The sequence below is a fragment of the Struthio camelus genome, chromosome 1 (assembly GCF_040807025.1).
Source record: "Struthio camelus isolate bStrCam1 chromosome 1, bStrCam1.hap1, whole genome shotgun sequence".
NCBI lineage: Eukaryota > Metazoa > Chordata > Aves > Struthioniformes > Struthionidae > Struthio > Struthio camelus.
Window position 1 is genome coordinate 216,225,304 of NC_090942.1, and position 23,547 is coordinate 216,248,850.

Genomic DNA, 23,547 nt, shown 5'->3' on the forward strand with positions numbered 1-23,547 from the left:
CTGCTCCACAGCTCAGTTCTGCTGCTCTTCACCTTCCCCCAGGAAGGAAACCTTCACCTCCACAGGCCCCACACTCCAGCCCTCATTCTTTCAGTGAATACTCAGTTTGCAAACTGATTTTTAAGGATGTTTTTCTTCCCCTTCCTTTACAGAGTTCCTACCTCGAGGCATGCAGAGTCTTCCTCTCCAAATATTTCTGCTTTTTTGCCAATTCAAGTTGCCAGCTTCCTGGGGAACATGGAGCAGATGGTCCAGCCCTGATGTCACAGGCATTTACCAAGAAAGGAGCTTCAAGGTCAGTGGAGAAGGCAATAAAAGGCATATGGGTCTTCAAGCTTCACAGCTCATTTCTCAAAACAAGCATCAGCAGAAGTCATCCTTGATGTGGAATAGAGCACAGGGAGGAAATCCTATCCCCAGAATGAGTCAAAGCACAGACTCTATATATTGACCAAAAAGATTACAGGCTGACAGGAGACCACCACTTTTTTTAAAAAATAAATAAATAAATAAATAAAACAGGATCTTTTCAAAAAGCCTCCAGTCATCCAGAAAGGCTGTTCATTAGGAAACTCCACTGGAAGACAACTATCTTCTTCTGTGAGCATGAAAAGAGAAAGTTGAAGGCTGAAGAGAAGCACTAGAACAGAACAAAGGCACTAGGACAATGAATAAAAACCAGCTGAAACATCACCTCTGCTCAAACAACCCTAGCTTCCTGCTAGGAGAGGAGTTTAAGCAACCACAAGTTCATAGTATTTTCATTCATGGTTACTATCTGGCCTCTTGTCAACTACTACCCTCTAGCGATCGCAATTGGCATTTCAAACTCAGCTCTGAACTCTGTGGGTTTAAACACAACTTTTTTCTACTGCTATAGTGAGAAGGGACATTGCCCCCAAGGACAACAGCTCTATTTTTGCTCTTGCTGAGAGATCCCAAGGCTGTGAGAGCCTTGATATGCTGAATCCAAGCAGAAAATCCTCAGTAGCCATTCATTTGTTAATCTGATATCAAATCATGTCCTCCTAAAGTGAATCAGTTTGTCTTACATGTATTTTGAAGGTAACACTGCTTTGCAGGTTTTGTTCAAACAAACCAAACATTTAAAACAGCAAGTGGAAAGGATTAAACATTTATTTACATACAGATACATATGTAAGCAATTCCTAAGTATAAAAAGGACATTACAAATAAACATGAAGCTCCATACATTCATCATCCTGGTCATCCAAAATACATTCCTTTCTCAACCCCACTGTACCACACTTGACAACAAGAAGTTAAAAAACAGACAAGTCAAATGCTTCTGACAGTTTAATGATTCACAGTTTGGCAATTTGCTAACACCTATACTCTTTCCAAAGACAGTACTATTCCAGCAACTCAAGATAAATGGTCTGACCAAATGTAGTGCATTTTCTCCACTGAAATGGTTGTGCTTGATCAACAAGAAATGTTTCATCTCATCCTTCTGGCCATGCGTTTAGGACATTTAAACAAATTGGGGTTCTTCCTAAAATTCTATACATTGTGCTGAATTCACTATTGTTGGGGGAAAAAAAAAAAAACCCAAATCTTTACAGAACAGCTGAATATGTGGGGAAAAACTCCAATCCAGGAAATGCCTTTAATGCTGTGGCTTCACTGGCATGGAAGTTGCAAACAAAATGCTGGTTTTAGTCTGTAAGCAGGCATTTAAACTACAATTCAAACTACAGCTGATGGCACAAGATGTACTTGGTTCACGCCGTAAAAGGAAGTATGTGCTTCATTACTGATTTATTAGTAATCAAAGTTGATGATAGTTTCTTTTCTGTGGAAGCAAATATGTTTATAAATCTCTAAAATTTATCAAAGCTTTCAGGAAAGAGGAAACATTTTAGACTCGGCAACCTAAACGTAACACAGAGTATGAAGAACTTGTCAATTAGGTAACAACATTACAAAGGGGAACGAGCCAGTAAACATAAAATTAAAATGCCTAGTCAAAGCATTAATGAATTGCAAGGAGAGCTGGGTGAGTCTGCATAGATCAAAGGCAGTCAAAAACAACCCTCACAATTTGCAGATTCACAGAACAGCTAGATATGTGCAGCAGAATAGAGTGAAGTGGAAATGAAAGAGGAGCAGAAAGAGCCTTGTCTCATATTGACAGCTGAGTGACTGCAGCTGCTCCAGTCTCAGGATTTTTTTTTCTTTTGTAAACAGCTGTGGGGAATGAAATGGACGTGGCATATCTGCAACACATCTTGCTTTGCTAAAAACCCATGGCACGTTTTAAGCCATTTCTCTATTATTCAGAGATAGATTTGTGGCTCAAAACTCATATAGCAACAAGGTCTGGGCTTCTTCATCTCATTAGATGACCTTTTCCCCCCAAAAATGTGGACTTAAGCAGCTTTCAGACTTTTTCCTTCAGTGCTGACTGTTTGAAGAGGCCAGTTGTAAGGCGTTTCTTCCAAATAGTCTGCAAGAGTTGAGGCAATAGCAGTGCTTGAATTCACTGCTGCTTTCCCTGACCTAAACCAAACATTTTACTCACTCCATTAAAATGCCAAAACAGTATTCCCCTCTCCTCCACTTCCCCCATAACAGCTTAGCTGCTGGGGACACCAATGCCACTACATTCACTAACGCTAGTGCCAGTGATGTAGCCCAGACTCTCAGAGGTTTTCACACCATTACCAAAGTGGCAGCTCAAAATGACTTTTCATATCAGTCTACAAATCTCACTGGATTGAGAGCAGAGTCCACCTGCACATTGATCATTTACTCACTTGCCCCAAACCACCAATGGCTCTTAACATTTGAATCTCTCACACTGGTTCCCTAAAAAAGATAACGTTCTTTATAAACTATGCTGGCTGACAATACGTTAATCAGATTTACATGGTCTTATTAAAAAAAAAAATTGAGAAAGCAGAGAAGATAAATGGATGCTTCTCCTTCTAGTTAAAGCAGGAGCTGCATCTAGTGAATCCCACAGCCAGCCAGGCCCATTTCCAGTCCAAGATCTCCACAGTACTTTGGTTCCCCCTCCTCACAGAGCTCCCGTAACGCCAGCGCCACTGCAAGGCATAAGCAGTACTGGGAATGAACAGATTCATGGACGGTAGGCACTGAAGGAGCCAGGATTCCCCAGCTCTGATGAGCTCCAATGTTGGCATTTGTATGACACCTGACGCATCAAAGCTGCGATCGCTGCCTCTGACAACAGAGGACTTCTAGCATTCCCACTCCCCAGGTAGAGCCGTGCCGCTCCACCAGTGCAATTAAAGCTGCGATGACTGACACAAGTTTTGGCCACATCACATGGCTGTGATGACCACATGGCACCAGAGCTAATCCTAGGAGATGCTTGGCAGGGGCATAGCCTCAAGCACTCACAGGTGTGCATGTCTTCGCGAATGCTGCCCTAAGATAAACAGTGGTGCCAAAGGCAGTGGTGAAGGTGGCATCTGCTTCTTCAGTCTTAGACTCATTTATTTGATAATGGCACGGAACAGAGCTAAAATTATTTTCCAAACTCACTGGAGAAGGAGAACTTTAAAGAATCTGATCACATCCAGGAAATGTTAATAACTAGTCATTAACGCAGAACAGAGGCAAACTCAGAGTATCCATCATAGCCAATCCTGTTATCCATGGACAGATGACCTGAACTGCTTACCACGGCTACACTCTTAAAACCAGGATAATCTTTCACTGGCAGCATTTAGAGCCTAGTTACACTCATTCTGTCACCTCAGCTTCTGCTCTACCTCTTCTGCTATATCCAGGTTATCTTTCCCCAAGTCAATTGAATTTGGAGCGGCATGTATCAGAGATGAGCTTTTCTCCGGATCTGTGGCTCCCAGCTTTTAAGAGAAACTTAACTCACATGGCATACATAGTTTTTACTTCCCTTTTAGGTTGCAGCTCATTCACATGAGGGGAAATGGTGTGATTTCATCCCTGTGTGATGATAGCTGGTCATCTATCTCAGCTAGATAGGGCAGTATAGCAAAAGGAGGCTTTGGGTCAACTTAGCTTGGTGATTAAGATGGTAAGTCAGATCAACGCAGCAGGCTACTTTGGGAGTCTTGCATCATGAAACCACATCAGTTTGACTACCCTGTTGCCTCTTTTCCTAGCCAAGATAAATCCTAAACTATGACCACCAACATTTAGGACAATCTCCCACTTGCTCACTAGGAAATCACAAGGCTTCCTCTAAAAGCAGCCTTCTGACTGAATAAACTCAAAAAGGTCTTCTGCTCAGTATGTATTTATAGCAACAGCACCTATGAGTGATGTTGGATACCCTGATACTGAAAGCAACAGAATGCTGCAGCAACTTAGATGAAAGTCAAATTCAAAGCATCCCTTATTAAAATCCAGACCAATCAAAATCATGCAAAATTGCCAATTAGCTGTGAGAAAGTTGCTGTGTTAGCCATATCTGACCATGATGGCACCACAGCTCCCTCAGGACAGTGTATTCTGCGTGTTCACTCTGGTATTTCAATAGCTTGAGAATTTTGCTCATTTTTCCAGATGAATTCAGTCTGGAATTCCAGAACATGGAATTTTTGCTAGCTCAACCTCTCAGCAGAATTTATGGACAGTTCTTCATGCTGAAAAGAGGAAAAATGGAAAAGCAGCTGAACAAACAGCAGTCTTCAGGGATAACAAAGAGTGCAAAACCCAGTAGCTTTGACTACAACTACTTGCATCCCTTATCAGCAAAAGCTCAGGAAAGGCCGTTGTCCTACAAGCGTGCACCCACTCTGCTCCTGCATCACTAATTTCCACTTTTTCTCTTTTCAAACCACTGTCTGCAGTATGAACCTCAGTCTGCTGCCATTATTGCTGATGCTGAAGGAATTCAATAGCCATTAACCACTCCACCTAGACTAGCAGGAGCCCACTGTAGCTGGTATAGCTATTTCCAGAGACAAACAGCACTAACAGACTAACGGATTAAGAGCTGTTTCCTGCATTCTACAGCTAAACCCAAGTATCCTGTCTGATAATTTGTCATGTGTGTTTGTATTGAATAGCGATCACAAAGTCATTTAGCATTCAGCACAAGCATATCTCCGACTGCACACTCAAAATGACTTACCAGCAGATCAAATCAGAACTTCAATGTGAGAGGTAGGAAGAGATTTAAAACATCCTGTTCTTTTTAGACGATTTGTATGCCTTTTTCCAACATAATGCTTGACCTCGTCTTTCTCCTTAAGAGGAGTTAAGAAGCTTTTTCCTAATGCGTTCTCTCTCTCTCTCTCTCTCTTATGGAAACACTACTAGGAACAGAAGGGAGTTGCAGCTCATCCCAAGAAACTTGCAGTGTAAACAGCCAACGCAAAATATTTGTGAGAGCACTTTACAAAGAGTGACCTGATGCACATTTAGTGGTTTGTCCAAGATCAGCCTGACCGCATCAGTGGCTGAACTGAAAAATAGCATTTAGATCACCCTATTTGCAGACTATGCCTTTACTAACTAACCTCTCCCAACAGGCCAGGATTGTCTGCAGGCAAACATCCATTGACCATCCATATTGGCTTCTCCTTGGAGCTAGCCATTGTGCTAAGATGTTTAAAGAACACATGATGTCATCATGAGACTACTATAAAAATTCACGTTCACCCAGAAATAAGATTACTCCATGATTGTGAATGTACTGTCCTGGAAAATGCATCAAAATCTAGCAACTGCACTAAAGGCAACACCTTATACTCTTGTCAGTAGAGAAGACTTCCTGTCATATTTGGCCCTGTCACATCAATTCTGCACAGCTTTTGGACCCTTGACCCAGCAAGCATCATGCTTTTTACTGACTGTTCTCTCGTAAAAATCCATTAATCTAGCTAGGGGTTTGCCATAAATGGACATATAACTGCCACATAATTCAGATTTTTATTTTTTTATTCTCCTGTTATTTTTCAGCTGTTATTTTCAACCAATGTGCCACAATGTTAAATCATCATTAGCAGTTGATAAAGCTCCTCTTCTGGTTGTAAAGTCTTCAGCAGAGGACCAGACTGCAGAAGAGAAGATTAGCCCTCAAACCCACAAGTGGGTTCTACAAACTGAAGATAAAAATTTGAAGGTGTATAAAAACAACTCTTGCAAAGGAGTTATCACAGCAAAACGCCACTTATTTAACAGCTAATGTTTGTTAACTAAAAAAAAAAAGCAAGTTTCAGACTACAACTTTGGCTTACGATCTCATGAAATGTTGAACATGCCACCACTGTTTCCTGCTAACCTCGTAACAGTCTGCACTCCTAAAAGATTTAAAGCACTCAGGCCCAGAATAAATTTTGAAAGGAATGATTTCACATTTGTCCCTGGAGAAGTAAGTTACCTTATTGCAACATCAATCCAATTGCAGCACTTCGCTCCACTGGAGCAACACATCACTGTCTAGAGATGGAGTTCTTGAAAGATCTGCTAGCAACAGAACTGAGCTGTGCCAACTGGTAGGCAGCTAGTATACAAAATCATCAGCAAAGGGGTAGGAAAGCACTGGAAAAGAGACTTAGCCTTCCAGAAACCTCAGATTGAATATTCAAGAAAAATAAAGTGGGCAATTTCTGCTATTTGATCAATTCAGCTTCTTTAGTCATGACGATGCATTAGTGTTCAACCTCCAGAGGTGATGCAAGGAGCATTTGAAAATGCCTTTATAATGGTACTCAGCAGGAATGAAAAGTACCTGTCCACTTCAGAATCAAGTTTATGCCTATGATCATTATTCATTTCCCATGTGTTCCCCCCTCTCTGGTGTTTTAACACTATTCCTTCAGTGATGCTCAAAAATATTTCTGTAGTATTCTAGTTTCCACTAGCAACAGATTTTTATGTCAAATTTATCAGCGCTGGTCTCTGTCAAGTCAGCTTGAAAACAGCCAACAGCTTCAAAATTTCCCAGTGAAACGCGTTGGGAGATTGAGTAGATGGAGAGGGTGTTGGACAGTTATACCTGAAGCTTTGATGCTTTTGGAAATCAGGCTACCCACAGGTGCTGTAGTGAGCAGTCTCTTCCCTCCTTGATGAACGTGATCAAATAGCCCTGCCCTATCTGTTATCAAGTTTTATGCTTTCTGACAATTCCACCACCTGGAGAGTAAGAACTTTTACAACTTTTACAAATATATGTAATATTGATTTCTAACTCAAGTATCATCTTACATATAACCTCATGAATCTTGCTTTAAACAGCTGAGAGCTGTAGAGAATCAGCTCTTTCAGAGTTGGATGGTCTTTAAAAGCTCAGATAAGGTTGCATTTGGGAGATGCTCAAGACAGACAGTGCTTTTTAGCCCAGGCTGTACCACACAGTCCAGCACAGCAGAAATCAAATACCACACATTTCTAAATCCTCCGGATTACAGCACGAGCAGAGACTGAAAAGAACCAGTAACGGCCAGCGTGCTAGACGACATTTCCCCAACATCTAACACTTAGAGCAGCACTTTGCAAAACGTTACCTACATGACAAACAGGTTTTGTACCACAACTTCTACATTTCATTTTGACCACTACTTATAAAAGAAGGAATGACCTAAACAATAGCAAGAAAACATTCATTAAAATAGCCATCTCTCTCTCAAACACACAAACATACAGTTAGTTCCCATTAAAGAGCAAAGGCACAATATGATATAGCCCAAAGGTGTTTTTTTGTTTGTTTTTTTAGGAAAATGTGAAAAAGCATTTGAAAATGCTAGTTTTTTTATTTTCAGGAAGTACTTACTGGCAGCTTTTTATGTCAATAAAAAAGCTCAGTTGTCATCAGTGCCAAATGATATTAAGCCGATTAATTCTGACTTATAGCATATCACAGCCATGTAATTGACACGAAAGTTTCATCCAGGTTAGCTGAACTGATCTCAAACTTTATGCACAGGAACTTTTTTTTTTTTTTTAAATTCACCTGTCTTCCAGTTTTGCTTTAATGTCAATGTGTGAATTTGCAATGCATTAGAGTATGGCACTAGAGGTGTAAAAATGTAACAAATTCCATAATGCTTCCACTTCAGGGATTTTGTAGAAAGGAATTGCCTAAAGAGTTATACATATACCGGAGTTCAAGATGTAAGAGTACAAAGCATCAAGTAAATGAAATCACTCTACAGCCGTGGATCTGAAAGCTACTCTGAAGAGAATAGATGCCAAGAAGATACCTTTAAGAAGAGCTTCTCCGAGTACAGTTCCATACGGTGATTGCTGGATGAGTTAGACACAGAATGATACCACTTGCAGCCTGTTGCTATTTCCACTTAGCATAAAAAAATTCTACAAAACTGTATGCCTGCTTTTCAACAAGGACTGTATCTACAAGCTTTATATTTACTCAAACATATTGCAAACTGCCATTTAAAAACTGTGCTCTCTTTGAACCTTTATACACAATCAATGCACGTGCAATATTTTGCGCATGTCTGGTGTATTTTTTTTCCAGCTCCAGCAATAAAAGTTCCCGAGGCTAATTTTTCACATTAGGGCATTACTAATCAGAGGGGGACAGGATTTGTTTTCTTTTTTTTTTGTTTGTTTTTTTAATTGAAAGTCTTTTCACCCTATGTCAGATACCAAAAAAGCACAGTCCTTACCCACTACGTTCAGGCTAGAAAAAGAGGTAATGACATCTTTTATTTAAATGAACAGTGCTTATTAGTGTTCTTTTTCCTAATTATTCTAAGCTACACATTCAGAGGACAGTAATGTAGTAAGACTATGTTTGGTCTACAGAATATTTGCTGAACTGCTAGCACCAAAGGGAGCAATGGAACTGTATCCATATCTCTTCTCAGACCGTTGCTTGGAAATGCTGATATATATAACTTTTCTTTTTAATTTCATGTTCATGAAAGTGCCTGTAGATGAGAGACATAACACTATTGCAAACACCAGAGTCCTCCGTGAAGACGTGTGGACAGACTCTATTTACATGTCCTAAGAATCCATTGGCTGGCAGCCCAGAAGATTGCCAGTATAGTCCAGGGTCAGCGTTCATATTTTTTCTTTCTTTCTTTTTTTAAAAAGGATCAAACACATTGTTCTGCAAGAGAGATTTTGAACTCTTCAGTGTCTTCTTTGAAAGAGGCTGTTCTAGTCTCCTACAGAAGGAAATACAACAGCTCATGTTCTGCATTACACGAAGCACCTTGTGCAACCCTTGTTTTCCTAACCAACTCCAGAGACTGTAAAAAAACCTTAAAATTAAACCATGTTATATTCTGCTATGTTACCATGCAGCTGGAGCCACCAGCCTGCCATGCTTCTAGATCTGCAACCTGACTCAGGGGTAAGTCAGGAATTGAAGTGAAGTGGCAGGAATTCCCTTCAAGGAGATGAATCCCAGCAAAAAGTCTTCTTGATCCATGGGGGACAGGGAATCACATGCCAGCTCTTTAATTAAAATTACAGCAAGTCAAATAGCTGATACTTTTCCCCTCTCCTGGTAATGGGGATGCCACATTGTTCACAAGGGTGTTCTGTCGCGCCTCACTGATCAATCGACAAGCTAAGTCCAGGAACAGTTTTTCCACATTATCTGATTCCTTTGCAGAGGTTTCCAGATAGTACATGTCTTGCGCTTCGGAAAATTCTGCAGCTCTTTGTTGGGAGACTTCCCTCTTATCAGCTAAATCAATCTTATTACCTGCATCGATAAAAGATTTTAGAAAGGGAATTAATTTGACTTACAAGACAAAAGAAACAGAAATTGATCGACGCAGTGTTTGGTAGGGTATATATGTACAGACAGGGTTTTTGATGGGAAATTCTTAGTGCTTGCTTTCCTCCCCAAAGGACGGATTCCTTGATACATGCGACCAAGTTCATGTAATATCAGGTCATTTAATGGAATATGTCCTGTGAACATACAAGTCAGTTGGCAAACAGATGCATTAGGGCTAAATTAAAGCTATCAACTGGCATTAAAGGATTGCCATTTTAATATCTATTGAAAATTCTCCAGTTCTTGCTCTAAGGAGCACTTAAAATGTCATTCATAACATGTGGGTTGCTAAATGTGATATTTTTCATGTAATTATAAGCTTTAGAACAAGCCTGGCACAGAGGGCTGCTTTCCTGTTTTAATTAAATATTCTTGGGAGTGATATGGCTGTGGAGCCTGGAACATGGATGGGCTCAAGGGTGCTCACAGAACAAGGTGGGGAGAGAAACCAGCCCCTTCCTTTGGGAGCTCACTTTAGCAGACAGTTGATAAACGCCCCAGGTAAACGTCTGATACAATTATACCCTATTACTGGCCGCTTCACTTTAAACATGATGTTTTTACCATAATTTAATCTCTCAAAAAAGATAACAGACCAAGACCTGTAATAGCAGGAGATTGTGTCCAGAGACTCAGCCAGTTCAACCGCCCCAACCCAGTTTCTACCAGCAACTCCTCCGAGGCTGCTGTGAGAATTATTAGGAGGAAAAGATTGTGCTCTTTCACTGGCAAGCCACATCTCGCTGGCATCCTTTCCTCTGAGCTATCCTTTCTTTTCTGATAATTACTTGGACACAGTATATATACACCAAAGTTACACTTATAAGTAGATTATCACAAGTTGGGTAGGTTTCCAATTGTCAGTCACTAGTGACCACTTACTAATGTAAGTGGGTTATGGCTGTTACCACCCACAAAAGTATGCTGAGGCTGTTAGCATTTCTTATCAACATTTACAGTCTAAAATATAAATTTAATGTTCTGTAATAATCTATGTGTACATTCGTTAGTCACTTATAAATTATTTCTGTGCTATTCATACCAGTCCCATATTCTTCTTATGTAGTGTAAGGAGTTTCTCGTATGGAAGTGCCTTAAATCCTAATGTTCATGTGCAACAGTTTTGTGACATGTAAAGCTCAAAAGATTTTTAAAGATACCAAAAAGATATTCTAAAATTGAAATTGGTAATAAACATACTAGATCATCCTACAGAACTATTCTTTGTTTTTTAGTGGCAAACTATTAACAAGAAAAGGACACTGCAGTTTAAAAAAAAAAGTTGTAGCTTTCCCCATGTTATTTTTCTATTCTTCTTTAGATATTCTTGGGCCTTTAACCGTCAGGTTTTGACTGCCAGATTCTGAAAGGAAAGCACAGGAAAGCACATGCAGGCAAAATACCTTTCATCTTGCTTCTGGCAGACAGTCTGAGGTCTGTTTTAGCTTGAGTTGAAGCCACTACAGATAACTTAGCTTCCAGTATTTATCTTTAAATCTTAAAATCCATAGGAAAAAAAAATTTAGTTTTCCAGCTCTGTCCCACCTGTAATGCTAGGACCACATACCCATTGTGTCCTGCTTCCCAGATCTCGACCCACTCTGGCCAAGACTCCAGCGGTCCCACAGCTATTGGGGCATAACACCCTGCAGCCACTGACAGCTTCAGAAGACCTCCAAATACTTGTAGAGCTCTGAGCTGGGAGTTGCAAGGGAAAAGGCTCTATGGTTCGCTCTATCAGTAGCCGCACAAACACCATTTTAGTCCCTTATGGGACCAACCTGTGGCAAGCATCCACCTCTGCAGGCAGAGACCTTAGGCCTGGGAGAAGTCCACCCTTTGAGAAGCAGCTGTTAGTGTCCTGCACATCACCGGAGCGTTGGGGTTAATCTGCACCATCCAAATGGTGGGTCACCTCGTCCAAAGGGACCAGCTGTACCTTATGCCCCTGGGCTTACAGCTCTGATTGGCAACAAGAACTGCCGTATCCACCTGGGAATCCTGCACCGCTATTTAACACATGCCTTTGCTAACACCTCCGCCTGCCTTCGGCTCTCAGGGGCTCCTGACACACAGCTCACGACCTCGCTGCAAACCACCTTCTGAAGGACAGCCGGCACTTACCGACTAGCACAGTTATGACCTTGTTGCTGGCGTACTGCTCTATTTCTCTCAGCCACTCGGGAAGACATCGGAAGGACTCTTCGCAGGTTATGTCGTAGGTCAGTATTAGCGCGTTAGCACTGCGATAGTAACTCTGCGTTATGGACCGGAATCGCTCTTGTCCTGCCGTGTCCCAGATCTGCAGCTTTTAGCATAACGAGGGCGAGCAGTGAAAGAAAAAAAAAAAAAAGAATAAATTTAACATTTTTTACTTGGTAGCAGCATCCTTTTGACCTAAATGCCTTCAGGGTAAAACCAACGCTGGGAAAGCACTTCGCTCTTCTCCCCTTTGGCTTCCCCTTCCCCCAACAATTTTTGTTTCCGTTTTTGTATTTCGAGATTGAAATGCAAGGCACAAGCTCGGCTGGTGTTCCAGCCGACATCCCCGGGAAGCCGCAGGTCTGCAAGCTTTCGTGTGACTTTTGGCATTTCGTTCAGCAGCGGACAGAGTCAGCTTTGCCGGCGTGGAATTATAATGCAGGCGCTGCAGGGAGGGGGGGGGAAAAAAAAAAATCACTTCTCTTGCTCCTTCCCAAGACATCTGACAGGCGCTTTGCATTGACAGCAACGTCCATCACAGAAGTGCTAAGAAAGCCTCTCCTCTAGCTCCCAGAGTTTAATTACATTGAGATGGTGTGTCAAAGGGGTGCAAACCGTAGGAGCAAAAACAGAGCTCAGACTTGCCGCTGAACGCCGGTTCAGGGGTTCTACTACACTTCCCCTACGTAACCTGGGACACATCACCCAGTTGCTCATTGCCTTTCTTCCCAGTGCGTAGAAGTGGTTAATACCTCCTTATCTATACAGAAGAGGTCATGAGGCTTAACTGATACTTGTAAAGGTCTCTGGGACCAGGGAGACAACACACAAGACATCTCCTAATACGAATCAAACTCATTTCTATAATTTGACCAGCCCATGAATTTTTCGTGACCCAAACACTGTCAATGTTTCAAAAATGCAAAGCAGCAAATATCCAAAATTAAAATATTCCAGCTTCAGAGAGTATTTCTCTGCTTCAGTTGTTGTTTTTTAAAAGTGCCCCTCCCTGGAGTTAAGTATGTGAAAGGTTCATTTCCAGCCAGAATTCTGTGTATTTTGGGCAGAAGTTAAAATATTTAGGATTTTTTCCCTATGCTGTGCAGCCCATAACAGAGCAAACCTTATTCTTGCTGAGTTCCCAAGCTGAACCACATCAGCTAATCATCATAAATACGTTATTTCAAAATAAGAGCCCCCATTAAAACAGCTTTCAGACAAGGCGTATGATTTTGAAAAAGTACCTCTTTGCAAACACAATTTGTGGCTCATTCACAACTCCCAGGCACCTTGCTGCCTAATCTCTTGGCATAGCTGTGTTTAGACAGCTGAACATGGCACCTGCAGTTAAGGTACATAAAACTTACATGTGAAATTCAGATAGCAACCAACTCTTTAAAACAAGTCAGCCTTCAAACTGGCAGATGGCAAAAAAGGCCAATTTTTTTGTTCATCTGTTTCTCAGGGGGAAAAACAACATCTATTGACTGGTCTAGTGGTTAATGAGTTTATAAACGCTTTGCATTTATCCAGAAGATCTCTGAGCTGAAAAGGGCTTTTGATGTGGTTATGTTCTTCCACTGCTTTAATACAACAGATTTTGAAATCAAAACGGACTGTACCAGGCTGCTTTGGAAGAGAAGGCTCTGTTACCAGCTCTTGCTGTGAATCTACCTACCAGATGGATACAAACATTAGAAGAAAAGCCCTAGAACTTAAAAGCACTGATAAAAATCGACTTTGAAGCAAAATTCATGTCTCACGCTTTATCCCACTGATCAATTTATTTCTGCCAAGTGAAAGATTTGACAGCAGCTCCTTCACTCGTACCGCTTTCTCAGAGCTACCAAAGGCTGGTGCCTGATTCAGCCTGCAGAAATCAAAGTTAATTTCCTGGGAGCCAGCTGATGCTTCCCCACCTCCCAGCGCTTGCATACGAATTTAGACTTCTGCATACAAACACTTCCGCACGTGCAATAAGATCACAGATGCACATAGCACAGCCTTATGTTTGCAGCACTGAGGACGTTTATCTTTGACCAGCATTACAATTACCATCTACTTGGCTTGAATTTGTGCAGCCTCTTAGACAGTACATATGTTGGGCATATTTTGGGGTCTGTTAGAAGAGATCAGACAGATCAAAAGCCCCTTCTGAGCTGCACAGTGCTGTCTCACACGCTTCATGACGTTGTATGCGAAGAACATGAAGAGAAGCAAATACTCTTTTCTTTTTACAGCTGGCCTGTCATTGAGCATTAGTAGCTCTTCTTACATCCGAAATGGCTTGCCCAGCCCTCGTGCTGGCAAATCCTTCTCCAGCCGCTTTGGAACGCAATCCTGAAAGCTAGAAAGTAATCTGCCCAGACATCTATTGTTTATTTTTAAATCTTAAAATTGTTTTGGTAAATAGTGCTGCTCTCTAACCCTGGATCCTGACGGATGTGCAGGAGACGCTGCCCAGAAGCAGAGTCACAACTCGGGCGCTGTTAAACGTGCTAACAGCCACTGTTGGTTTGAGGGAGATGTTGGTTTTATTGCTCTGTGCCCTGAGTCATACTGCTTTTCCCACCAACCCATTCAGTGTTTATTCCTACTAGCACTGCTTATTCAATAACTTTCAGATCACTACCTGTTTGCACTGCTGTGAGAGGTGGAAAGAAAGCACTTTGTCTTACGGACTCTGGAAGGATGGTTCAAATGGGTAAATTTACAGTATTAAGTTTCTTTGCGCATCAGCTCATTAGCCAAACTAGTGACTTCGGCTTACTCCACTGATGGAAGAGAGGGGACCTTTGACTTAACAACAACTCCTATTTGCTATATGACAACTCACCAACTAGCACTTGCCAACTGCTCTGTTAAACACAATCCAGCTTTAAAAAAAAGTTGCGCTGATGGCTACTTGTGCACTTATCAGCTATTTTGAGGGCAACAGGGATTTATAAACAAACAAGTTTGTGCAAGGAGTCTGTACAAGCTGAGTGTGGTCTCTGTCTCTCAGTTACCCCATGCATAACTCTGCTCACAACCTTCTCGCCGTTACAGAGTTTGCACCCTCAGGCCAAACCAGTGCTAAAGGGGGATTATGTCACAGGTGCAAGTCAAACACAGACAAGTCCTTGCTGACGGTAATTCCACTAAACTTCAGCTGTTTAAAAAGCTGATCTCAAATACAAGCTAGAGTTATTGGAGATCCATCTGTATTTGTCAGGCTAGCACTGCTTTCCTGCCTGCTGCTCTAGCCCACTTGCAAAGCAACAGGCAACTCATTAACTTGGTCCTTATCCTTATGTAGGTATTAATACCTCCTGTCCTTCACCTGATTAAACTGAACGGTCTTTTGGTTAAGGACTATCGCCTGCCATAGGCTTCTACAGCTCCTCATATGGCAGAGTAGGAGCTTGCAGACATTATTGTAACTTTTCCAATCTGTCCTAAACTTATGAACACACCACCTGATTTTCTTCTCAAAAACCTTGCACTGAAAAATGCATGGAGAAAACAAACACACACACACACACACACCCCACACACCCAGGACTGAAAATCTGTACAAGCCCACTGTTTCCAACCCACCATTTGCATGAGCTTAAAAATGGGTCCAGGTCTCACATCCAATCACAGCCACACTGATGCAGGTTCTTCCACTTGCTCACTATTAGATTTGGTGTAGGTAGCAAAGAGAAAACAGTTGTTTTTCATTTCTATGCCCTTGGAGTTAATTCAGGCAGAGTAATTCCAGGAGTAGCTCAGAGACCCTGGACACCTTTTTGACACCAGAAGCTCAGATAATCACATTCTTCTCCCACCTCCTGAACACCATACCAGCTGGGACTAAACCTCTACTAATGAATTAAACAGTGCCAGCCAACACCTCTAGGCACTGGCACCCAATCATGTATCCCATTAAATTGTTAGACTGGGCTCTGGCATGTTTTGGCCTGGGTAAACTAGCTGTCTGCCAAATGACACCCAGGCTCAGTTCAGGAGTTAGCACAGGACAAGGACAGTTTCCAGCAGGCAGTTTGGATAGGATCACCCTAGCTTGCAGGGTAAAAGAGTTAATAACGTGGACATGGGTCACTGTTGACCTTATCCCTTCAGCCTGTTGTTGACTAAAGGGCCAGCATTGCGACAGTCAACTTCTCCCAAACTCATAACTCAGCAGAAGCTGGCGATGAGCCTTTGTTTTGCAGAACCCCCTGCCAAGCCCAGAAATCTGTTCTCCCTGCTGCCAGTAATTTCAGGAGCTCAGCAGGAGAAAACCTTCACTGAGTACATCCCAGGGGGAATGCAACTGATTTCAGCTTACCAGAAATGCAATAAACGGAGATTGCATTGCAATGGTTCTTTGCACCTCCATAACCTCAGCCAGGCAAGATCTCAGTGCCTTATAAACCATAAGACAATTTTGCAAAATCTCCCCCTTTTTATTTTCTTCTTTAGAGCAGGTTAACTATTATGATCCTGATGGTAGTTGTGAAGAGAGGAACAGAGATCAAGTGTAATGCCCATCATCTTTTGAGCTATGACACACAACCTCACACTCCAGTATGTGTCTATGGGCCTTCCAGCAGCAGGACAGCTGCTTTTGGAGAGAGACCTGAACTATCGTACTGCTACCTGAGTTTAAGCCGAGCATCAGCAGGCTCCTACCTTTACTTTTTCACCATTGATCTCCACAGTTTTAATCATAAAGTCAACCCCAATCGTGGCTCCTTGACCTGGTGGGAAAAGCCCCTGGAAGAAAAGAAGAGTTTCATTAAGCACGTTCTGTAGCAAGACAAAATTTTCTCTGGGTACCAACCCTTTTCCATCCCCAACACTACTCCACTCTTGCCCTCTTCCCCAGGCACTTATTTCCAATCACATTTACATAGGCAACAGCTCTAAATGAACAGCACTAAAAAGTGCAACCGGTTGTTGCACTACCCCAGGCAGGTGCACTGGGGTCTGGTGAGGCTCCGCACACTGATCTGGCCCCAAATACACTTAAAATCCAGTGTGGGAGACAGTAAAATCCGCTTCTGCATCTTGAGGGGAATAAAACAGATACTTTCTACAGTACAAAGGCTACCATAACTCAACCCACAATGTCCTCCCTACTTATAGGTCTCTAATCCTGCAGAAAGTAGCTGACTTCAGAGGTAGGAAAGCAAACAGGAGAAGGAAAACAAGGGACAAATTAAGGGGAAAACAAAAGGGAAAAGCCCTTCTGCTTCTGTACAGGCTGCTGCTATCAGCAGCCTCTCTGATCTAATTTTGCAACTCCTTTAAAGAGGTGGGAGCAAAAGCGTAAGGAGGCAGGATGAGACAAGATGACTTTGTTCCTGCAACCTCATGCCTTTCCTTTTCCCCTCCACTGTGCTGTAAGAGCATCAAAAGATATTTCTGCCAGGTGCCATGCAACAGGCTCAGGTTCCTGCAGAGCAGCTCGAGAAAAATCAGACCGAGCCGCTACCAGCACTGCAGCAATGCCAAGAGTCTGTGGCTGTTGCACTTCTGGCACTATTCAATCTCAATGCCATCCGAAAGGAACAACTGCAAACCAAGGGAAAAAAAAAACAGCTTTTTGATTTCTCATGTCCAGGCCTACAAGGTCATGTTGATTTTAGGATGTATCCATCTCTTACAGCAGCAGTAGCAATAACGCTGCCAAAGCAAAGGCAGCAGCAAAGCTAGCTACAGATTTCCCAATTAACCCTTTGGGTCTACTTTTATTGCCACTAGCTATTTATGCTCAATAGGAGAGAGTGTTTAACACTGCCACAGTTTTAAAAATAAAAGTATCAGTGGGGGGCAACTGCTGACAATTCCCAACAACCGAAAAAAAAACACTAAAAAACCACAAACCCCACAGCAAGAAAACACAAAACTTGCATTATATAATGCATCATGTGCATCAGGAAAACTTCTCAGCCAGAAGTCTAGTCCTTTCCCCACCAGCCTTTTACAAAAAAGGAAGCCAGTCCTTAAACTTTTGCATTTGATTAGTTTTCTGCAATCAGGCTGATAGATAAGGGCCTGCCAATCCCCACTCTTAGGCAAGGTTTTCTGGAGCCTGTGCATGTAAAGCCCCAAAAGCAGGGAGCTGAGATTTTCCCCAGGCAACACCAGGTCTCATTTTATCGCCAGCAGCCCACCACAGCACACTTCAATTCATGCTCTCAGTAAAGCTCTAGAGGTATAAACTCTAAAGACTCTGATGCTTAACAGAACACACGGGACCGACAGCCCTGGACCCTGAGCTTACCCAATTATCTAATAATATAAAATTAAAGTGACAGCTTTTTGCACAAGCTAACTGACTTGCCTCTTCTACCTTGGAGGGACCAGAGAGAAAAGGCATCCTGGAAAGCACATCAAAAGGTGTTCTGGTCAAAATCAGGAGGAGTTTTTCCAGTAGCTCTTAGGGAAGATTTTCCATTGTAGGAGAGGGATGACTTTTTCCTAACAGCAGAACCCCAACAAGCTCGCTGTCAGCACTAATAAGGTATCGTTTGTGCTGGTGATATCAGTGACATGCATTAAGAAATGCAGCCAATAAAATAAATCAAGAGCTGCGCTGCCAGCGGACAATTCAGTTCGCAGCCACAGTGTCCGAGTTACTTTAGCGCCCGCTCCTCATCCAAACGGGCGCAGCAACGTTCCCACCTCCTCACCACGCATCCGACAGACGCCCGGTCTCACCTGAGTGAAGCGGCGGACTAAGCAGGTCTTCCCCACACCGGCGTTGCCAATTAAAACAATTTTGAAGAGGAAGTCATAATCTTCCATACTCATTTACGCAGCTGCAAGAGAGCAAAATACAAGATGAGCTGAAGAGCCACTTGCTCCGCGGTCTGATGTCGGCACCCAACACTCGCCGGGCACTGCTGGAGAGGAGCGCAGTGAGTTGTGACTCCCTCCCACCAGGGCAAATGCCCCTTCATTCCCATTGAACTTTATTCCTCCAAATCCTCGGACCAAAGGTCACGCCGGCGCTCACACGCGGCTTCCGAGATAAGGGAGAGAGGATCCTTCTGCTCTCATGCAGAGACGCTCCTTGCGGACAGGCCTCCGAGCAGGCAGAGTCCAGTTTTCCTGGCCAAATCGCAACCGGTGTGAAACTTTGACCCCATTACAGCTCTCATGCCACCTCACTCGGCTCCCCACGAATGACACGTGCCAGTTGGTCTTCAGCCATACAGGCATTGCTACGTAAGCCCGAGAGCGCCGTTTTCTAGATTCCTTCTAATGTTCATTTCACTGCTAACTGCACCCGCTCCAAACGACAATTTGGACCACGCCACGTTGTCTGAGAAGAGCGCGTAATTTATTTCTGCTACGGCAAAACCCAGAAACCTCCAGCAAGCCTCTCGGTGGGCAACAGAAAAGGCAACAGCAGGGATCTCTCGAGGGACCCCAGCCTGCAGCTGGCAGGAGACCAGAGGAGGAAACGGTCAAGCAGCAGCACCCACACGTTGGGCCATGGCAGCAGGGGGACAGGAGACACAGTGGAATTAAAAATAAGATCAGTGTTTGCCATAAAGACAAAAAAAGTCACACACAGAGCCCAAACCAACGTCTTCTCCCGCGCACCCGAGGGTGCAGCTGGCACCAAAGCCAGAGGAGAGGGTTGTGACGATCAAGATAAGCCAGGACAGGCAGAAAAGACTGAATTGCAGGTGTCGGATAGAAAAATCTGCAGATAAGGAAGCAGAAGGGCAGTCTCTATACCTAGCTGTGTCCAGGTATATGCAGGTACTCTACTCGATGTCAAAGAACCAGGTAGCCCTTGAGACTGGGATGGGTAACGGCACAAGGGACTTGGTCTAGAGAGATTTGCAAGCCATCACTAGAGGTACTGGAGAACAGGCTGATGGGGTGTTAGGACCTATAGGATAGACACTAGATGAGGAGGTACAGCTGAAACCAGGAAGCTTAGGAGATGGGGAAGTGAAATAAGAAAAGAAAAAATAAAAGGAAAGAACGAAGAATTTCAGTTCCTCAATAAAACCCCAGATGGTTTAGAAGGCTCCTATGGAGCTGCTGAAGAAGGAGCTACCGCTACACAGAGGCACACCAGACACTCCCAGCTACAGGTCTGGTCCCACCACGCAGCTATAACAGAGCTTCTAACCAAACAGCAAGGGCAGTCAGAGAATACAGGATAAAACGAGATAGTCTGGGTCAGCCTGAAGGGACACACACTAAAACAACCGCCCAAGCACCAGTAACTGCTTTACACACCAAAGGCAGGAGAGGTGGAGGACTGATTCAGCTGCTTTGCCTGCATGACCTTTGGTCCTTCCAGGAGCCTATCAAAGGGTAACCAACTACCAGTTGGTGACTAATGATCTGCATCACATCAGCCAACGGTGAATGGGGACCTGAGTCACTACGTGGACACCTCATTTCACCAGGGCCAAACTGCACTGCTAGTGACACAGCTCTGCTGCTTTACTGAGCTGCTGCTACAGTCCCCAGCAAAACATCATCGAGTGACGTGAGTCAGAGCAGACCTGAAGATGCTCTAACCTGGCCTTGCTCTAGCAGGCAGGACCTAAGCAGTTCCCACTATCTCTCAACACGGCAAAAGCAGGACCTTAGAAGAGCAAGTGCTAAAAATGCTCTCATTTTTGAAGGTTATTTTGCACAACAATTTTATTTTTATTTTATATCTCCTGGCACTGGACAATAATCATATTATGAAAGATTCAACACTACTCTTAAAAATCAAGGCTCAATATTAATATATGGTTTCAAGCTTTCAGACCACGTGATGAAAACGTGACAAAAATGTGATCATCCATTAAAAGCTATTACAAGCACTGCAAACTGCCCCTGGGATTCTTCAAAGCCTCGAGGGCGCTGCTCCCTGGAGCAATTTCAGTTGTATTGTTTACATCCTAAAGAAGCCCACGTTCAATTTTATCTTCTCAGGGAGCTTAAAAATAAACTTTCACAGCAGATCTTCGAGCTCTACATTTGCAAACACTAAACGGCTCAGACGTACCCTAGAGTCATGTCTGAGCCCCTTCGTTAGGCTCCAAGACTAATCATTTGTGATACTAACCCAGAACGGGAACTGGAAAACAAGCCAAGAGCATAAAACAAACAACACGATAAGCTTAAATGCCAGAACTAAAGGAACGTAAAGGGGGAGCAGTGGAAGGGAAGGCAGAGGAGGGGAGAAAGAGAAAAATAATTTGGGAAGTGGAGGCGACAGATGGGGCTAAACACTATTGCCCCCATTTGCCCCTTTCTCTCTTTCTTCACTCCCATCCTAGCTATACAGTGGAAGGAAGAATATTATCCCCCATTCCTGTTGGCATCATCTCTGGAAGCATCACTCCTGCCTGCGCCGAGCGCCCGCCGTCACCCCCTAACTGTGGGAACCCAGCTCCTGCCAAGGACGGGCCGCGGGAACCTAGCTCCCACCACGGTACGCAGGGGCCCTGCCTGCTAAGCACATTCCCATCGCTCCTCCAGCCCACAGGGAAGGACGCCAGCTGCCCTTCGGGGATGGACAGCGAGCCATCGTCTTTGGCCGCTCAAAACGCTCCTGCTGGGCTGCGGGGAGAGGACCATGCAGAGCCGGAGCCCTAGTTACAATTTCCTTGCTTCATACGTACAAGAACATTAGTTATTTCTCCTCCTTTCGCATACATGCACACCCCAAGCTACCGCACAGCCAGGACTGAACAGGCACAAACATCGCATCAGTTACTCCTACGCAATCCTCTTGCTTCTGCAACTTGAGCCTTTTGGCTAAGTGACCTTTCCTGCTGGCTTGGTCGCACATCCAAGCAATTCCCTCTCTCAACAGGGAACACTCGTCCCAACCTTGGTCCTTGCCCTCTGCAATCAGGGAGCGTGGATCTTGCAGCAACACATACACGCCATATGCTTTTAAATATATAATTCATAGGGTAGCTTTTTTGACACTTGGGGCCCTGCTCTGCTCCATTTCACCACACAACCCATCAGTATTTCCTTATGATTAGTTATTCTAATTTGACCATTACAGGTGGGTCTGACCAGTCTTTTGAACATTCACCCAAAGAGCAGGTGCATTCACCTTTCCTTCCCCACTGAGTCTGTGCAAGATCACACAAGCAAGTGCCATCTCCCAAAGAAACATCTGAAAAAAGGAGGCACAAAAGCCATGGCCTGCCTTCTCCCTCGTTGCTAACGTGATGGCAGAAACATGCTAGTCCTTCCACTTCACCCAGGACCTCAATTACTAGGAACTCTCTCCCGCGAGCACGGTCAGCAGGACACGGCCTTTTGTTTTAACCTGCCATGGAGCCTTCAGTGCCTATAAATGGGAGAACAGTACAGCTGATGGAAGAGCAAGATATACTCCCATCTGTTTTTGCTGTTCACCAGGTAAGGAATTGTAATCTTCAATAAATACATGCTTCAGGGAATATAATTTCCGGATATGTTTTACTTTATTCCCCAATGTGATTTCTCCCTGTGTCTGCTCCATTCTTTGCTCCACCAGTCCTCCCAGGTCCAATGCAGTTTACCCCCCCAGTGTTTTTCATTGTGGTTTCTGCCATCTGAACTAATTCTTTTATCACCTTTTTGCAGTGCTTTATCACCCGCTAATTCGAATGGGCACAGAGGGTTCCTCCTGATCTCTGACCACGTGACATAAGACAGGCTCTGCCCATGCCCTGCTTAGTGTCCTAATGCTCTAAGTCACAGATCTTGCATTTAGGAGCAATCCTTGGTCTTTCGCACACTTTGCATTAGCCCTGATGTCCATACAAATTTGTGCCCATGCTGTCCACCACCAAAGTCTTTCGGGGGGCTCTGACAGTACAAGTATCAAGAGCAGGATTAACATATGTTACCACTCATTTTTTGTCAGATGGTAGAAGGGTAGGGGGTGTTTGGGTTCGACACATCCCTGAGAGACAGGTAGGACTCTTAGTGTCTTTGGGTAATAAAGAAGTGTAATAAAGTAGAAGCACAAGGCAAAGATTAAAAGATTATCTAAGAAACTTTAATCACTTCAGAGCGATGATGCTCTTTGTCCCTCATCAACTTTTGTTAGCATCCATCTTTGCAGACCTCAGCTCAAACTGCACAAAATACACAGCAACCGTGAGCAAGGTCTTTAGCTGACATGAAGAAATCTCTGGTACTTACTTCTCCCTCGACTCCGTTGCTCGAGGCAGACTTGTTCCCCTCTAGACCTGACAAAAGCAGGTTCTATGATGAATTTGCTCCAGTCATTTTATTTTACAAAGCCAGAAGTAAAGTTGGAGGCTTCAAAAGAGTAGACTTTCTTAGGATGACCAAAGTGTGCCAACCTTTGCCTTTCTTTGGCTCTCCTTGATGATCACAAAATAACTTGTGCTCAGGAAACAGAGGCCTTAGTCTGAAGTCAAAAGTTTTTATGTCTAAGAAAACATCTTTTTTTTTTTTTCTCAGACTAGCAAAACAGAAATAAACTGTTATAGCTAAGCCTCCTTGGTATCTCAATCCCCTTCTAAATTATAGAGGTTCATGAGTCTACAGAGCAGCAGGTCCTACTTCTGCTGGGCCAGGCAACGGTACAGATGGCAAGTAGGGGCATATTCTTCTTTCCACGTTAGTCTCAC

The 23,547-nt window shown here is 43.4% G+C and overlaps 1 protein-coding gene across 6 annotated transcripts in view; it reads right to left on the reverse strand.

The window, feature by feature from the left end:
• Window positions 1-1,119: 1,119 nt before the first annotated feature.
• The window catches only part of RAB30 (RAB30, member RAS oncogene family), a 50,522-nt gene continuing 28,094 nt past the window's right edge, over window positions 1,120-23,547 (reverse strand). For 4 of the 6 annotated variants that reach the window (XM_068930562.1, XM_068930563.1, XM_068930564.1 and 1 more), the window contains 4 exons: window positions 18,638-18,738; window positions 16,604-16,687; window positions 11,867-12,050; window positions 1,120-9,664 (listed from right to left, as the gene is read on the reverse strand). In XM_068930562.1, coding sequence (XP_068786663.1) covers window positions 9,414-9,664; window positions 11,867-12,050; window positions 16,604-16,687; window positions 18,638-18,730 — 612 coding nt within the window. In that variant the 5' untranslated portion in view covers window positions 18,731-18,738 and the 3' untranslated portion in view covers window positions 1,120-9,413. Of the gene's footprint in view, window positions 9,665-11,866; window positions 12,051-16,603; window positions 16,688-18,637; window positions 18,739-18,913; window positions 19,050-23,547 lie in introns of those variants that run through there. The other 2 variants (XM_009680715.2, XM_009680716.2) reach the window with 2 other exon arrangements.